General features: G+C 31.3%; 2 protein-coding genes and 1 long non-coding RNA gene across 3 annotated transcripts; 1 reads left to right on the top strand and 2 right to left on the bottom strand.

Moving 5' to 3' along the window:
* Positions 1–2,218: 2,218 nt before the first annotated feature.
* Positions 2,219–4,349, top strand: LOC121214415 (uncharacterized). Its single transcript, XR_005910021.1, has 3 exons — positions 2,219–2,270; positions 2,707–2,781; positions 4,182–4,349. It is a non-coding gene; the product is annotated as an uncharacterized lncRNA (long non-coding RNA).
* Positions 4,350–14,180: 9,831 nt separating this feature from the next.
* Positions 14,181–16,662, bottom strand: LOC121203237 (uncharacterized). Its single transcript, XM_041088013.1, has 2 exons — positions 16,309–16,662; positions 14,181–15,649 (listed from the first exon to the last, which is right to left on the bottom strand). The coding sequence occupies exon 2, from the start codon at positions 15,643–15,645 to the stop codon at positions 14,461–14,463; it is 1,185 nt and encodes a 394-aa protein (XP_040943947.1). The 5' UTR covers positions 15,646–15,649; positions 16,309–16,662; the 3' UTR covers positions 14,181–14,460.
* Positions 15,919–16,461, bottom strand: LOC107934838 (uncharacterized). The gene has a single exon (XM_016867348.2). It carries the CDS (start codon positions 16,459–16,461, stop codon positions 15,919–15,921), a length of 543 nt encoding a protein of 180 aa, XP_016722837.2.
* Positions 16,663–18,242: the final 1,580 nt, after the last annotated feature.

Here is an 18,242-nt window from a genome sequence, read left to right as displayed (position 1 = left end):
TCTATAAATACTATGATTGTATAATTGAATGAGATATAATAAACACAATACCTCTTTTTCATGTTCAATATTGTTTTACTTAGCTCATTATAGATCTTGGGCCTAATGGTACCATTCACCTCGATTCTAGAGTCCTGATTTTCGTTCATGACTACCACTGTTTCTGTTGATTCTGTTTTTATCGAGCCTAGCTATTCGACGTTTACTAGTGATTAGATCATTCACTCTTTTTCTCGCCATGACACCATTAAGCTAGAGAACGAAAATTTCGATCAGTTGCAGCAACACATTCGCTTAATCGTTGAAGGTTACGAATTAACCAGATTTTTGGATGGGACATTACATCCTCCGCCGCGTTTAGTGCAATCGTCTGAAAGATCTCTCATTCCAAATTTGAATGCATCAATGTTTACTCAACAAGATTAATTGATTACCTCCTGGTTACTCTCTACCATTCATCCCTCACTATTATCTTCCTTTACTGATGCTCGAACGACCTATGATGTTTGGACCACAGCTACTTGACTTTTCGCGGCAGTCACCAGTACAAAGTTGTCACGAATTCGTCATGAATTGCATTCTCTTTAGAAAGGTACCTATCAATTGAAGATTATGTTGCAAGAATACAAAAAACCTGTGCCTTGCTTGATGCCTCTGGCTCTCGGGTCTTAGAGGCGGAGAAAGTTGAAATTATCCATGTAGGTCTTCCACCGGAGTTCAATATCGTGATTACGTTAGCATCTTTTTCATCTGAACCCTTGCCATTTCAGCACCTCGTTGACGTACTACTCGAGTATGAGAATCGACAGTCACGAGCGCTTTCAAAGGTACCGATCCATGTTAATCTTGCAGAGTCTGTTCCATCGCTATCAATGGTGAAGTCGGTTCGTGGTGGCCGTCTTCCGGATAGTGGTCGTGGTATAGGGTTTCGCTCCCGAATTCAGTGCCAAATATGCGGTCGATTTGGGCATTTAGCCTAGCGATGCTATTATCACTACAATCGTGATTTTGATGGTCCGACATCCATGGCTAGGCCGTTAACTCCGGCTACTAGCCTATCTTTTCAGTCACTATCGCGTGCTCCTGATGGTTTCGCTGGCTTCTTGACAGTGCCAACTGATTTTGTTGAAGGAGTTTGTATTGCACCTCACTTGCATCAATTCACCTCTAGGGTTTCTAACCCATTTGCTAATAATGGTGATAGATTTGGGCGCATGGATGGGTTCGATTTGCATGTTGGGTTTGAGCGTTTCACTCCTCAATTCGTGTCTAGGTTAGATTCACAGTTTGGGTCGCATGCTGCTGATCTTGGGCCTAATACTGCTGCTAGTAGACCGAATATGTAACAGCCCAAATTTCAGTAGTGTCAGAACAGTGATTTGAGATCACTAAATCCGATGAAAAAGTTAGAAAATTTATTAATTAATAATTATAAGTTAAGCGTGATTTTAGAAATATTTCTAAAATTAGTAAATTTTGTGATTTAAAATAAATTATTAGGTAAATTGGGTCAAAAACGAGGTATCGAGACCTCGATATTATAAACTAAGTCGTAAATATTTTTATAAATATTTACGGAGTGTCATTAGGGTAGTATTAAAGTTTCGTTAAGAAATTTTAATGTTTCGATGGTTAATTGATTAAAAAGGATCTAATTAAAAAATAGATTTTTGGGACTCCGTTTCGATAAATCAGACTTGTAAATATTTATTATAAATATTTAAGAATTTAGTTGTGTAGTTAATTAGGTGAATTTGACTTAATTAGGAGTTATTGTAAAAAAAAGGACTAAATTGAAGTAGGGTGAAAGTTGAATAATAGATTAAAGAAAAGTTAAAAGGGCCAAATAGGCAATTATGCCTTTTTCTAAAGTTGAGTCGGCATATGCATGATAAAAATCTTAGATTTTTTTTAAGTATATTATTATTTTATTATATTGTAAATTATATTAATTATATTATATTATTATATTTCAAATAAACAAAACTCTTGACAAATGCATGGTGTATATGATGACATGTGGAAAAATGAAATACATATATATTAGTAATGTTTACATATTTTACTTATTATTTAAGTAAGTAATATTATATTATGATTTTATTGTTATTATATTAAACTAATTAAATAAAAGAAATAAAAGATAGAAAAAGGGAATAGAAACAGAATAGGCAAACGAAACAGAGAAGGAAAGAAGGGAAGGAAAGAAAAAGAAAAAAAAGGGAAGGAAAGGAAGAAAATTTGGGATTTCAAGATTCCAAGCTCAATTGGTAAGTCAAATTAAGTCATTTTCTTATAATTTTGAGTGTTTGGTATTCTAGAACAAAGTATTATTGGATTTATGTTGAAATTTGAGAAGTTATTATATTTCTAGACATTGATTATGTTGAATTAATGAAAGAATTAGGGGTTAAATTGATTAAATTTTAAGTTAGAAGTTAGTAAAAGGTTGATTTGTAAAATAAATTATAGGCTTTGAATTAATAGGGACTAAATTGAGAGAATTTCGAAATTAGGAATTTATGGTGAAAATGAAAAGTTAAAATGAGTTTATAGTAAGAATTAAGAGAGAATATGGAGTTAGATTGGGAAAATAAAATTAGTATTGATAAGGGATTAAATTAGAATTTAGGTAAAGTTTAGGTATAAATGGAACTATTTTGATGAAATTGTGTATTAATGATTTTTAATTGTTTAATTACGTAGCTAATGTCGTGCGAGAGTCATTATCCGATAAAGGAAAGGAGAAGGTGAACAAGGAGTGACTCGAGAAAATTTACGGTTAGTATTACCATAATTCGAATTTAATTATTAATTGTTAAAATTTAAATTAATATACATGATAAGTAAATTGAAGTAAGTATCATGATTGAATTGAATGATAAATACGTATTGATATTGAATTTATTAATAGCAATTGTTGAATTTTGAATAATATGTTTAGTAAATAAAAATAAGGTGAATATCGATATTGAATTAAATGATATTGAATCGTATGTGAATTGAATGAAATTAAAATGAAGTATGAATATGTATGAGCATTTGATGGTATACTGATTGGAAGGTGAAAAATGTATTGAATTAAATTGTGATTAAATTGGAATTGAAAGTATGAGAAAGTGATTGAATTGAAATGTGATTCGAATACCCTATTAACTTATCGGACTAGATTGGATACAAATGGCATGCCATAGGATTTGTGATGTGATGAGGAGATTTGTAGCTCGGTCGAGAAGATGATTATGTTATTATATGCTTCGGTTTATCCGAAGAGGCATTTAATGCCTTATTGGTGTGTTTGGGAGGATATGATATATTGGTGTGTTATGGAGGATTTATATTTATTTCGGGTGTGTTTTGGTTGGATATTGTGGTGTGTTTGGGTGGAATCCGCGTATCTGTCAGAGTCCGAGTCAAGTTAATAGGGGTAAATGAATAATTTTGATAATATAAATTTTATTGAATGATCTTGAATATGAATCAAAAAGAGATATTAAATTGAGATATAGAAAATGAAATGTATGAACCATGGGTTCAAGAAATAGATAATGATATAGTTCATGAAGTGGTTTTGGTAGTATGAGATGATGTAAAAATCTAAGTGAAGAAAAGCAAATTAAAATAGCTATTGTTGAGAAATGAGAAGTGAAAATAAAATGATTTGAAATAGTGAAATAGTATGTGAATTTAATTGAATACAAGTTATTGAAATTTATTTATGGATTTAATGAATAAATTGAGTGTTAAAAGATTATAAGTGTAAATTGATTATAAATGAACGAATCGAATGAAAAGATAATTATTATTATTATTGTTGTTGTTGAAACAAGTTGATTTAATGTATTAAATGTTTATTGAAAGATTAATGGTATAAATTGAATTAAGAAATAGTGTATGAGTTAATTTGAATACAATTTTATAAAATTAGTTATTATAATTGTTGTTGAAAAATCCAATAAAAATTTAGATAGTGAAATAAGGTATGAATACAATTAAATATAAGATTGAAACATTGCTTATTGTTATTAATTATCAAGTTGATTTAAAGTACGAGATAATTAATGAATAATTGTTGACATAAATTTAAATGTCTATAATTTATCGATTAATGTTATTAATTTGAATTATGGTAATACCACTGAGTATTCCTATACTCAGCGTACGGTTGTCTCCGTGTGCAGGTTAGTAGAAAGCCAGTGTCCGGTCCAGCATCCAGAGCAATCCCGACCTCAGATAAATTTTAGTGATGTGTCTTTCTTTTGATATTGTGGCATGTATTTAGGTAATGTATTAATTAAAGTATGCTATGTATGTTATTTATTTGTGAATTAGTGATAAGTTATCCGATATGTTCGGTAATGCTTCGTAACCCAATTCCGGCGACGGATACGGGTTGGGGGTGTTACAGAATGCATATGGCCCTGGTCTACACATGTATGATAGGCCTTCTAGTCTCCATTATGAGTTTGGGCCGCAAACAAATAATGTTTCCAAACTTACCTAAATAACCAAATTTAAATATATGCATAATCCCAAATGGTACCAAATATACCATTCTAACAAAAATCAATATGATAAGACCACATATATATATACATCAATATATACCAAATACAAGCCACTTAAGTGGCTAATTTCAACAAAACACTTATATGCCAACATAGGCCAATTTAACCTATACATGCCATTATAACCGGAATTAATTTACTAAAAGTACCAAAAAAACCAATGGATAGTGTGATATAGCTCCGACAAGCTTCCAACCCGAACGAGCTTTCAAATCACTATAAAACACAGAAAATAACACAGGGTAAGTATTTAAGCTTAGTAAGTTCATATAATAAAGAAATTGACTTACCATTTAATCACATTTAAGGTATGCGTACAAAACATATCCAAACCAATTTGGCCAAAAGCCTAAACACATATCCTCAATATGTTAGCCATGTAAAATACATATAATAGCCAATAAACATGGATGAACATAATCACTAAACAAGTTTCATATACATGTATCATCCATTTCATGTTTCAATAAATCATGTAATATCATTTCCATGTATTTCATGTATATACTTGTAATAGTTCGTATCAATCTCATATTGTCTCATAACAGAACATTGCCCATTGAACAATTTAAAATATCATTGGATACATGGGTAGTACACATTAGGTGTACTAAATTGTAATCCGTCAATTCATATACATAAATGCTTATACGAGCTATAAATCAATAAGCTCATACGAGCTGAGAATCGGTAAGCTCTCATGAGCTGTAAATCAAGAAGCTCATACGAGCTGTGGTGTGTCTGCAACACATGCAGAACTCCAACCAAATCGGTAACCCTAATAACATGTCATTTGTATTCTATGAATTCTCAAGGTTCAAACAGGACTAAAAAATCATCGGATATGCAACCGGTATTTATACATGAAAATTATATGAATCACATACATATAATTCAATTTACCTTAAATTTCACAAAATTTGCCATAAATTTATCACCTTTTTCAATTTAGCCACTAATTGATAATTTCACCAAAATTCTCTTTACAAAAGTTGTTTATCTAACAACAACCATTCATTTTCTATCATCAAACTTTAAAATTCATGCATATTTATCAATGGAAAAACCCTAATACTTTAACGATTTTGCAAATTAATCCCCGAGCTAGCTAGGTTAAGCTACGACGATCTCGAAAACATAGAAATCATAAAAAATGAGACAAAAATACATACCTAATTAAGCAAAATAAGCTTGCCGAAATTTCAAGCTTCCATGGCTAGTTTTTTTTTTTTTTTGTGGAAGATGATGATAATAGATGATAATAGTTTATTTTATTTAATTTATTATAACTTTAATCACTAATTTTCAAAATTAACCTTAATAATTCATTCAAATTCCAATGATGACTATCCATGCTTATCCACTAACAACTTTAATAACTAATTACCATATGAGGACCTCCAATTTAAAATTCTATAGCTATTTAATACCTTTAGCTATTAGAACTAAACTTTTACACTTTACGCAATTTAGTCCTTTTTATCAAATTAAGCATAAAAACAGTAAAATTTCTTAACTAAATTCTTATATGGTATTTCTATCATACTGTAGACCATAAAATAATAATATGTAACACTCCTAACCCGAATCCATCACTAAAACAAGGTTATGGAGCATTACCAGAGTTTTCAAATTAATTATTAGACATTCCATTTCATCTAGCATTCATATTTAAAACCAATCAACATTAATGAGCCAATGTTGGCCAAATTAATTTATACATGTCAATATAACCATAATCAAATCATCCAAAATTACCGATAGAACCAATGGATAGTGTGATATATCTTTGACAAGCTTCCAACCCAATCGAGCTTCCGATAATCTGTAGGATAAATAAAAATAAACAAATACGTAAGCACTGAATGCTTAGTAAGCTCGTGTAGTCTTTAATCATATAAGTTCATTTAAAATATGAAATTTATACATATCAAGAATAATCCAATATTAATACCATAATACTCATGAAGCTATATTCATCAACTCACAAGGTGAATAAATCCATAGTATCACTTAAACATATTATCCCAAGCTTAGTAGGATTTTATATAACTTTAACTCTTCATAAATTCTTTATTTTCATTTTCATTTCTTTACTTTCCATGCTTATTCCATATGCGTGACACACAAGTCATAACATATCATTCAACCACAGTCACAGGATAATGCATTTAACCAAAGTCTTTTTCGAATTGATCATATGATAAGTCATTTCATAAGAAATTGCATAATCTAAACCTTACCACTTTTTAGTGAGCGCTAACATATTTTCACTTAAATACTTTCCAATTCAATGCATTATATAAATAATCATAATACCATTCAATCAATAGCTTGGCACTTGCCTAAGCATCAAGCAACAACACTAGTTAGTGTACTTGCACACATTACATATAAACTCATCATGCATAATTTTCTTGTATCAACATATTAAAGATAATCATACATTTACATGTCATGATACATATCGTTCTCTTGTCGTTTTTTCATAGGCATATATCATTTATTTTATTATTTCGATATTTCATGTACCATCATTTTCATGAATTTCGCGTACATACTGGTAATAATTCATTTCAAACTCATATTATCTCACTTCAGAATTTTACCCGTTATATCATTTAAATATCAATGGTTACATTTATTTTAGATCAATACCAATAATAATCTATAAATCTTTCAATTCAATAATATAAGTATTTTACCGTTTCTTTTTTAATCGAGGAACGACTTACAGATATGAGTACATCGTTCTTTGGTGCCATAGTCCAACTATGGTCTTGCACATATAAACAGTAAACACTGCCATGGTCCGACCATGGTCTTAAGTTCAGAGTGCCATAACCCAGTTATGGACTTATCCGTCAATTCATCCTCTGCCACAGAACGATTGTACTTAATCCCGCGTTCAATTCAAATTGAGTATTAAATTTGATAATATAGTTCCAATAATAATTCATTTCTCAATATTTATAATTCAATTTGGTTTTCATTTGTTAACAGCATATACTATTACATTGAGCCTTTATTTATCTCATGAACAATTAGTTCATGCTTTCTATTCATATTTTCATATTCAATTCACATTTTCAAATTATATTCTACAATCACGTTTATTTTCAATGGCTCAACTGTTTCATTTCATTTGATTTAACTTTTCATTTAATTACCCCTACTAACAGACTCGGGCTTTGGCGGATACACGGATCCAACCAAACACACAAATACGGCACATTGTGCCTAAAACGGTAAATAGTACCTAAACAGTAATCAATAACGGTAGCAGTAACAGTATTTAGTACACAAAGTGCTGAATCTGTAACATTAACGGTAACAGTATTCGACACACAAAGTGTCGAATCGGTAACAGTAATAGTAACAGTATTTAACACACAAAGTATCGAATCGGTAACAGTAACAGTACTCGGTATATAAATGCCTGATCAGTAAGCCAACAAAAACCCGTACTCTTCCATATCCTATGGCATGCCAACTATATCCAACTAGCCCGACTAGTTAATAGGGTATTTAATTCACTTTTCAATACAATTTCCATCTTAGTTCAGTATCAATTATAATTCCTTATTTCAATCAGTTTCATAGTATTGCAGTAATTCATTACTTCAGTAATTTCACAGTTCAATGCAATACACATAACAATATTCAGTATTCCATAATTCAGTTCAGTATCAGTCTAAATTTCAATACCTAATCATAAATTTTCATTTTACTAAACACATATTTCTTATTCAATTCAATTTGCTAAATTCAATTCAATACTAACAAATATACATATATATTATTCATCACCAAATAATATTCACTTTAATCAAAATTGTACAGAATATAGTTTATACGAACTTACCAGGCTACATTGCAGAAATACCATAATTCAGGGACATTTTGGTAATTTTCTATTTTCCTCGAATTTTCACCCAATCTTGATCTAAATTAATATTTCATTCAATTTATTAATTTAAATAATAAAACAATCCATTTCATGCAATTTGATCTTTTTTGATATTTTTACAAAATTACCCCTAAAGATTTACTTTTTATTCAATTTAGTCCTTTAACCCAAATCATGCAAATAAACCATTTTTAATGCAAATCCATGCTAATAGAATATTTATATATTTATCTTCCTCCTCCTCCTCCTCCTCTCCATTCCACATCCTTGATTTATATAACATGATTATAAATAACATTATCTATGATTTCACTATTTAATTATAAATTTATTCAAAGCTATCCACTTGAGTCATAGTCACTAAATTATTTATATCATAAGCTACGAAACTCCAAATTAAGATCTGCTAAATTTATATGAAACTAGACTCACATATATTCTTACCATAAAATTTTTAGAATTTATGGTTTAGCCAATAAATACAGTTTATTCTTTAAATTCACCTCTGTTCTATTATCTAATAGTTTCGACCCTTCTTTACTAAAAATTAGTTATATCCTTGTACGAGATTCAAATAATGTTTTTGTTTGCTTCTATTGAAAATAGACTCATTCAGGATTTTCAACATATAAATTTAAGCTCATAATTATTTTTCTTCAATTTTTTATGATTTTCCAAACTCAGAATAGGGGAACCCAAATTCATTCTGACCTTGTCTCACAAAATTTATTATATCTCATGATTTAAAATTTCATTACTTACATTGTTTCTTCTATGAGAAACTAGACTCAATAAGCTTTAATTCTATGTTTGTTCATCCTCTAATTCAATTTATACGATTTTTGGTGAATTTTCAAAATCAGACTACTACTGCTATCTCAAAACTATTTTAGTGTAAATGTTGATAACTAAATTTATAACACCTTCCTTTCCTTTCTCTTCAATATTTTCCATCACTTCCTCTTATTTCCCTTCACTAACATATCAAGAACATAAAACCTTATATAATAAAACCCTACATTAACATCAATTTCATACTTTTTCAATAATATCAAACTCAAAAATATATTGAAATCTTGATGTTCTTATCTTGTGCTATTGATTTCAATCTTTAACTTAAATTTCTCTCTCCGCCAGCTTCTATTTCTTGAATTTAACTTGATATTCTAGCTTCTCATAGTCTCCTTATCATTTTTCTCTCTTGGAAGCTATGGAAATTCTTTTGATTTCTAAGTGAAATTAGTATTTTTTTGGTAAAATGACCAAATTGTAAAGAAAGCAAAACTTTCTTTCTTCTCTTCTCTTCTCTTCTAACGTGAAATGCATGGAAATATGATGAATTCTCTTCATCTTTCCTCCCTTTTATATTAACCATTTAATAATAAAATTGTAACGACCCGATTCTAGGCCTAGTCGGAACAGCGGTTTCGGGACCACAAATCCAATGAGGGAAATATTATTATCATTATATTTTTATGGTCTAAAATTTCACGGGAAAGTTTCGTAAAAATTTCGTTCGAAAATTTCGACGTTTGGGCATTCAATTTAGTCAAAAGGACTAAATTGTAAAAAGAGCAAAAGTTGAGTTCTACATGTTAGAAGTGTCTAATTTTTATGAAATTATAAATTGGGCATCCTTATGTGGTAATTAGACCATTAGTTAATTGATGGACAAAAATAGACATAAGAAATGGGTGAAATAGATTTTTTTTAAATGGGGGCATTTTAGTCATTTAGTAATAAAAAGAATTAAAAAGGGGGAAAAGATGGCAAAATGTGCTCATCTTCTCCATGGTGAACGAAATCAGTAAGGGGGAAGCCATAGTTAGGGTTTTTAAGCTTCCAAGCTCAATAGTAAGTGATTCCAAGCCTCGTTTTTAATGTTCTTTACGTTTTTGGAGTCCCGGTAACTTAATTTACCTTATTCTACTAATAATTTAACCTATGGTTTATATTTGGAAAAATACCCATAGGTGAAAAGTGTTTATTTTTCTGTTTTATGGTGGAATATGAAGCTAGAAATTATGTTAAACAACTTTTGCTAAGCGATTTTAAACGAAAACGGGTAAATTAACATAACCGGTAAAAATATCTAATGTTCAAAAGTGTGTGTTAGAGTGAGAATTTGATGTTGTCATAGAAGGGAAAAATGTTCAGCATGTCATAAAACATAAGAATAAGAGATGAAGTTTAATTTTCGAGCTTAGGGACAAAAGTGTAAATATACAAAACTTTGGAGACAAAAGTGTAAAGACGAGAAGACTACCTCAAATGGGGAAAAGAGAAGATAGTGGAGTAAATTGCAAAATTACGATATTTTGCACCGAGGTAAGTAAACACATGAATTAATGCATTATTTTGATAATATTGAATATTTTTTGAGATTTAATTGAACATAGAATAATTACTTGGCAAAGATTCTAAAAATGTGGTTAAGTGAGGAAAGGTGGTAAAGTGTTGAAAAACACGGTTTCCGGTTGAACAATCGGAATAGGCCGGATTACATTGAATAAAAAGGGGGTTGCTACGTGCTGATTCCCCCTAAGGGTTGCTAAGTGCTGATTCCCCTATTCATTGGTGGTTGCTAAGTGCTGATTCCACCGTATTTTAAATGTGAAGGGGGTTGCTAAGTGTTGATTCCCCCAAGGGGTTGCTAAGCGCTGATTCCCCGATTCATTGGTGGTTGCTAAGCGCTGATTCCACCGTATTTTAAATGTGAAGGGGGATTGCTAAGTGATGATTCCCCGATTCATTGGTGGTTGCTAAGTGTTGATTCCACCGTATTTTAAATGTGACAAGGGTTGTTAAGTGCTGATTCCCCGAATTACTGGTGGTTGCTAATTGCTGAATCCACCGACAACGGATAATATTCCGAGTGTTCAACAGGGTTGGATTGATTTCGAAATCCCCTGTTCCAACTTTGGAAAATCACCAAAAATTTTACAAAAATAATTAAGGTCTAAAATTTATATTCTTAGATTCCTTTATGTGTCTATTTTTAATAGAAACAAACGAGAACATTGTTTGAATTTTTTACAGGGAGTTAAGTAAATTTGAGTAAAGGGAGGTCAGAATTGTCGGGCAGTGAAATAGGGGAAGTTTAAAGAATAAAATATACTAATTGAAAAAACAAAAAATTCTGAAAATTATATGGTTAAAAGGTATATGAGTCTAGTTTTGGGAAAAATTTACAGAACTTAATTTGGAGCTCTGTAGCTCCCGATAAAAATAAATTAGCATCTGTGATGCAGAAGGACAGCTTGCTGGAAATTAAATGAACATTGAAATTTATGTGCGATTTAAATGATGTTGCTATGAAATCATGTGAGAAATTTATTTATTTGTCATATGTTTACTTACTAAGCTATATGCTTACTCGTTTTTTTTTTATTTTCCCTTGATTAGAGTGATATCAATCAGCTCGGAACTTGGACGACGTCAGATAATCATCCACGCTATCATCACCTTTTTGGGTATTTTGCAACTAATATTTTGGAAACATGGCATGTATAGACGACTTTATGTATTACGACCTAAATATGTATATGTAGTATTGTTCGGTTTAAAATGTTGGTGTTTATTAATGGATAAATTATGTCTGAATATATAAATGTAATTGGTTGGAAATATTGAGGCTGTTTGAAATTATGTTTGGAAATTTGCAGGGGGATTTATGTAAAAATAAGCAGAAATGCTACCGAAATTTTTATTAAAAAAAAATAGTAATACCTCATACTCTATTCCGTCAAGGAATACGGGTAAGGGGTGTTACAAAAATAATACTAAAAATCTTAATAAAATATTAATTAAATAACATTTATCTAATTAATTAATTAAAAATATCACCAACATCATCATTACCTTCTAGAATTCTCTCTGTAATTGACTATTTTGCCCTTTATAATCTTTTAAAATTTCATCCTTAGTCATCACTTAATTTGGTAAAATTGTAATTTAGTCCCTCAAAATTCTTCACCTTCTCAATTTGCTCCTAATTCATCCATTTTCATGAGTTTCTTGATTATTCCACCTTTAAAATATTTGCACTATTAGTCCTTCAACTTTTTCATATTTACACTTTATCCCCTTAATTTTTTAGTATTTACTCTTGGTCAACAAAACTTTTCTCACTTTTACGAATTAGTCATTTCTTGCATTAATATGTCATAATATACTTCCCAATGTTGACATAAATCAAAATTTCTCTTTTTGTCACTTTATTTCCTTATTTTACTATATCAAGGATACTTACTTTCCTATTGTAGTAATTTTCAGGGTATTACATAATAAAATAAATTTTTTGACTTTGAATTTGTGGTCCCAAAACCACTATTCCTATTTCACAAAAAACGGGATATTATAAGGTCGACAGGTTAGGCTTGACACGATGCCGTTTTGGGACTTTTGGAACCTGGCCAAAATGACACCGTTTGGCAATGCCTATATAAGTCCATTTTTTTTTAAAACTTCATTTCAGATTAGGTTTTTTTTAAAAAAAATTTAAGCCCTCTTTTTTTTCTCTCATCCCTCCCTTCAGTCTGGCTGTTGGGCTGTCGCAAGTTCGCTGTGGCCACCAGTCATCGGTGACGGTGACCGTCGCCTCCAGTGGCCGGAGTTTAAAAAATTGCCTTTTTAGCCCTTTTTAACCCCCCTAAGATCCCGATTTGAAATAAAACTACGAAACCTTAAGAGATTTTTTAAGAAACCTTTTGGTTTCTTGATTTCTTGAAGGGTCGCTTTTATTTTCTCATCTGACGAAACTCTGACGAGATTGCCTTTCATCGGAGACAGTGGCCTCGGCCTCGCACGGCGAAAAATGAATCAGCACAGGTGAGAAATAATAAATTTTTTATTTATATTTTGGAAAAAATAATATAGATAAAACGAACTACCTTTTTTAAACTTGTTGCTTTTTTTTGTATTTGATTTTCTCTCTTTCGAATCTTACAATAGTTTGCCTTTTATAGCCATTTTAATTACAATATTTCTTTTTTCTTTTTTGTTTCTGCTCTGCTTTATGCTTCTATGCTTCTGCTGTTCTTTGTTCTTTTGTTTTGCAGATGGTGGTGGCAAGGTCAACGATGGGGAGAGAGCCACGCCTTTGTCATTTTGGTGCAATGGTGGCAGAAGAGGCGTTAGGCCTCGGGCGGTGAACCTACCGACGTGGCATGAGGAGCGGGGCTAAAGGGATTAGGGTTTTGCTGTTAGTTTAGGATAGTTGGGCTATTGGGCTTTGGGTTATTGGGTATTAGATTTAGCAAATGGATTTGGCTATTGGGCTCTTTTTTATTTGGGCTACTCTATTTTTGTAAATGGATTTGGACTTTTTATTTTTAGTTTTATTTTGGGCTTGATGAATTTAGGCCACTACAACAACCATAACCTCAATTTGACAAAAAATCAATTTATCCTACCGTAAAGTTTTATTATCTCATTTAATAAAAAAGTTTGGTATATTTTTTAAAAACAATTTTTTAATCCGTAAATAATAGATTATACATTCAACGACCATATATATAAAGAATGATCGTGTTAGATATACGTTGTTTTTGGTCATATTATGGCATTAAGTTTATTATTTAGGAAAGAAATTACATAGAAAGTTGTGATATAAGAAAGTAAAAAAGACAAGCATCCACAACAAATACATATGCTAAACCTAATTTGAAAGTGCAGCAAAAGTGAGAAAAAATTTCAGAAAAAATTGTATTTTCAACTAAACTTATATAAAGAAACCAAGAGAAGCATCCAGCAACACCTTTATTATTGTAAGTACAATCACACTCTCAAATTCTAAGAAATTCTAAAATCAATAATCAAACACCAACGCAAATCCAACTTCACAAGTTTCAGTTTTGGATTATTACATGACATTTATTTAAATTAAACTTAAAAAGTTGAAAAAACCAAATTACAATAATAACAACAACTAACACCACAAGTAACACGGCAAATATCAAATCCTGTTTTCCACTCTTGAGTTTACTTGTAAATAAAGTGGCGTTTCAATCCAACCCATAGAGAAATGGATTTCACACAATTCCAGTGGGCAATATATTTGCACTCCGACTTGGAGCATTCAAGAGCCATATCTTCACAAGGCTTACTGTATTTATCACAATTAGGGTAGTAATACTTCTTCTTCACAATGGTGAGTGGGTGTGGATGATCTGTTCCTTCATAGATATTCCCGAGTTTGAGGAATGGATAGTTTCTTCTAAGAACACAACCAACATGAGCAGAAGTATCGCATGTTGCACAATGATAAAACCAATGATTTGGATGTCGACTGTTTTCACAGATATCACAATGATGACTTTTTGAATAACTGTTATCATCATGATCCATGAGTGAAAGAAGATGCTCATCGCATTTGTGACGAGCTTTAATTGGAAGTGAAAAACATCGAAGATCTAGCACAAAATTGCAATCCTTACAACAAAATACCCCCACATTAGCCGTACCACAAGCATTGCATTTCTCACGTTGCCTTCTGTAGTAAAAGAGGGGGTGTTTATGTTTCAAACTTGTTCGAGCACCAGGAGTAAGAGCAATCACACATCGGAGACATATATTTGCCTCACATCCACAACATTCATAAGCAAAGGCATTAGATATTAGCCAACATTCTGCACACCCAAAAACCTTGTCTGAAATAAGGGCGAGAGGCTCTTGGCAATAATGATACCAAACATTCATCATCTTAGGTAACTCGGCACACGTTTTGTGAAGAAAAAAAACACATTCTGAACAGTAGTAACATGGATCCGTGATTGGCAGCATACACCCGTTGCAACTATTTCCATATCCTCCATCAAAGGGACCTAACGTTAGATTATGCATATGCTTGAAATGCTTTATTTTTGTAGCTTCTCCAGCATCGTTCCTCTCGATAACAATGATGGAACTTTCATTGGGCATCTCATCTTCATTTTCTAGTGAAACTATTGAATATAAGCCTTTATCCTCTGTCACACAACGCACATGGAATGTAATATTGCAATGTGAACAACAATAACTACCATGCTTTGGATTGACTTCATTATGACAAATGATGCAGTCTGAACTTCTAACTTCATCTGGAAGGAAATATTTGTGAAAAAGGCGATGATCATGCCACTTGCTTTTGATGATACGTGGCAATGTAGTGCACCTTTTATGGACCATAATGCTGCATGTAGAACATGTATAGGCAACGTAAATTCTTTCAAAACCACACGCATCACAAATGTACGGCACTCGTTTCAAAAGTCGAGTGAATGTGTGTTGATGGCTTTTGTCTTCAACAGCAAGATCAAGTGGTAGTGATAAACATTCTATGTGACATGCAAGCTTACAATATGTACAACCATAAACAAATCCTCTTGGGCTAATTTCTTTGCATATCTTGCAAGAAAGTCTCTCATTGTTAAATTGTAAAACAAGAGGATGTAGGCAATGCTACGTAAAATTCAATTTGAGAGGAAGCTTCGCACATTTCTCATGTAAATTAAATCCAAAATCTGGAGAAAAATGTGTATAATTTGCTAATGGTTCGCAACACCCAAAGCACATGGCAACATAATCACCATTTTCAGTGGAAATCAATGGATCATGAAGGGCAACATGGTCAAGCTCTTTCAAATTATTCTCAGCAATATTAAATGTAAACAAAGCACATTTAATATGAAAGTCCAATTCGCAAGAGCAATGATAAACAAACTTATTATCCTCTTTATGACAAAAATCACAAATGTAGTGTCCAAATGAATAAGGTGCAATCTGCATAAGAAGAAGAGGATGGTCGAGATGAAAAGGGTGATTAAGCTCCAAAGGTGCCTCGGCACATACCTTGTGAAGATAAAACCCACAATCCTGGGCACAGCTAAAACATGGAGTTGACACCTTCTCTCCACACCTTGAGCAGTTAGCTACAATCGGCTGATGTTCATTCAAAAGAAGAAGCAAGGGATGTCGGTGACCATAATTCTGTGACTCCTCCATTTCTCCTTCGTCTTTGGTTTTTTTCCGTCGACGTAGCAAGAAAAAAACAGAAAGTGAATGTTGGAAGTAAAGTAAGAGAGAGACTCCAAAACTTAGCATATTGCTTTAATTCTGTCCTTGCTTTCATACTTTATTTTAGTGGGTTTCTTTTATTTGTTTATATTTTCTTAACTCTCTTTTTTAATTATTTTCTTAAAAAGTTTAGTAAACTAGAAGACAAACCATTATTGTAAAATTATGAGTGTATTTTAAATAATATTTCAAAATATTATATATTATTTATTACATGGCTTTTGTTATATGGCTTCCACTTTTTCTCTTTTTATAATTCAATCTTAATTTATAAAAGCTAAGAATAATGGGATGTAATGGATTTGGGTGGCTTCTACTTTAATTATTTAATTTGACAACAATGGATAAAATTAAAAGAAGAATACCAAATTTTCACTTTATTCCTTGCTTTGCTTTGTGGATTACACCATGAATATTGATATCCAATCTTTTTGGTATTGTTGTGTATCAAGAAATTACATGTCACAAATTTGAACCTCTAATTATGAGTTTCACAAAAAGAAAAGTATGTGTGAAACAATTTTTTAAAATATATTTTCAATTTTTCTGGTAATTCCATGATAGTCAAAGTAAAGCGAATATTTGAAAAAGATAGACTCTAAATCTATCTTCGTATATTTCTTTTAGTGAGTTTCTTTAGACTACATTGATACTTTGCTTGAGTGGACGAGTTTTTTATAAATGTTACTTCAATTAGGTTTGATACTTTGTTTGAATGAGTTCATCTACCAAAGACTTTTTTTTTTTTAATATCAATACAATATTAGAGGATTGTGAAGGAAATTACAGAGTTTAAATCACATCAGATATTAGACAAAAATTTTAATCACTACTCTAAATATATCCAACTCTACGAAAAATAAGTTAAAAAACAATAAACTACTCCAGAATATAAATAAACTATTAACAAAAACAATATAGAACATCGTTTTATATATTCTTAGTGGGATGAGATAAAGTAACTTAGATTCCTTAACAGTGTTAACCAAATTTGCCCATCAACTCACCAATTGGAGAAGGAAGCTAGAGACAGGTTGGTTTTGACATATGCAACAATGAGTTAACCTCTTAAATAACTGTTCAAATCCAAACTTGTCTTCTAAATTTTGGGCCAAGAAGAAGGAAAGGTTTGGGGTTGCAAGGTTTGTACTTTGTACCGATCATCTATGTCCTCAAGTTAGAATGGATATGCATAAGATGACTTAATCAATCAAACTATGTAATGCACAAAGCACAATCTTTCTGTACTTCTGTCCCCACCAAGCAACCCTTATATGGTATACCAATTGTACCTGAACAACTTTCTGACAACGTTTATAAAGACAATTGTATTACAAATTATATCCTATATCAACTTAGACTAATACTTCACACTTTAAACACATGATATTAACATTACCATCACTAGTTAACCATCAATATCAACCTAAACACACAAGCAAGCAATTTAGCAAACATTATAGGATATTTTAGAATTTAGAGAACACAAATTGATAACCCAAACCAGGCTCATTCTTGACATTTTTGGGCCCTGAGCGAAACATTAAAGTGAACATTTTAAAAAATTATAAAATATAATACAATAAAAGCTGAAAATTTTTTTGGACCTAGGAGAAAATTTGAAACCCTAGGCATTTAATTAATTTATTTCAATCTGAAAAAATTTTCCCTATATTAAAAACTGAAAAAAAGAATTTTAGGCTCCTTTC

This window comes from Gossypium hirsutum, chromosome D02, assembly GCF_007990345.1.
Source record: "Gossypium hirsutum isolate 1008001.06 chromosome D02, Gossypium_hirsutum_v2.1, whole genome shotgun sequence".
In the NCBI taxonomy this organism is placed as follows: Eukaryota; Viridiplantae; Streptophyta; class Magnoliopsida; order Malvales; family Malvaceae; genus Gossypium; species Gossypium hirsutum.
This window is presented reverse-complemented; position numbering and strand designations above follow the sequence as displayed.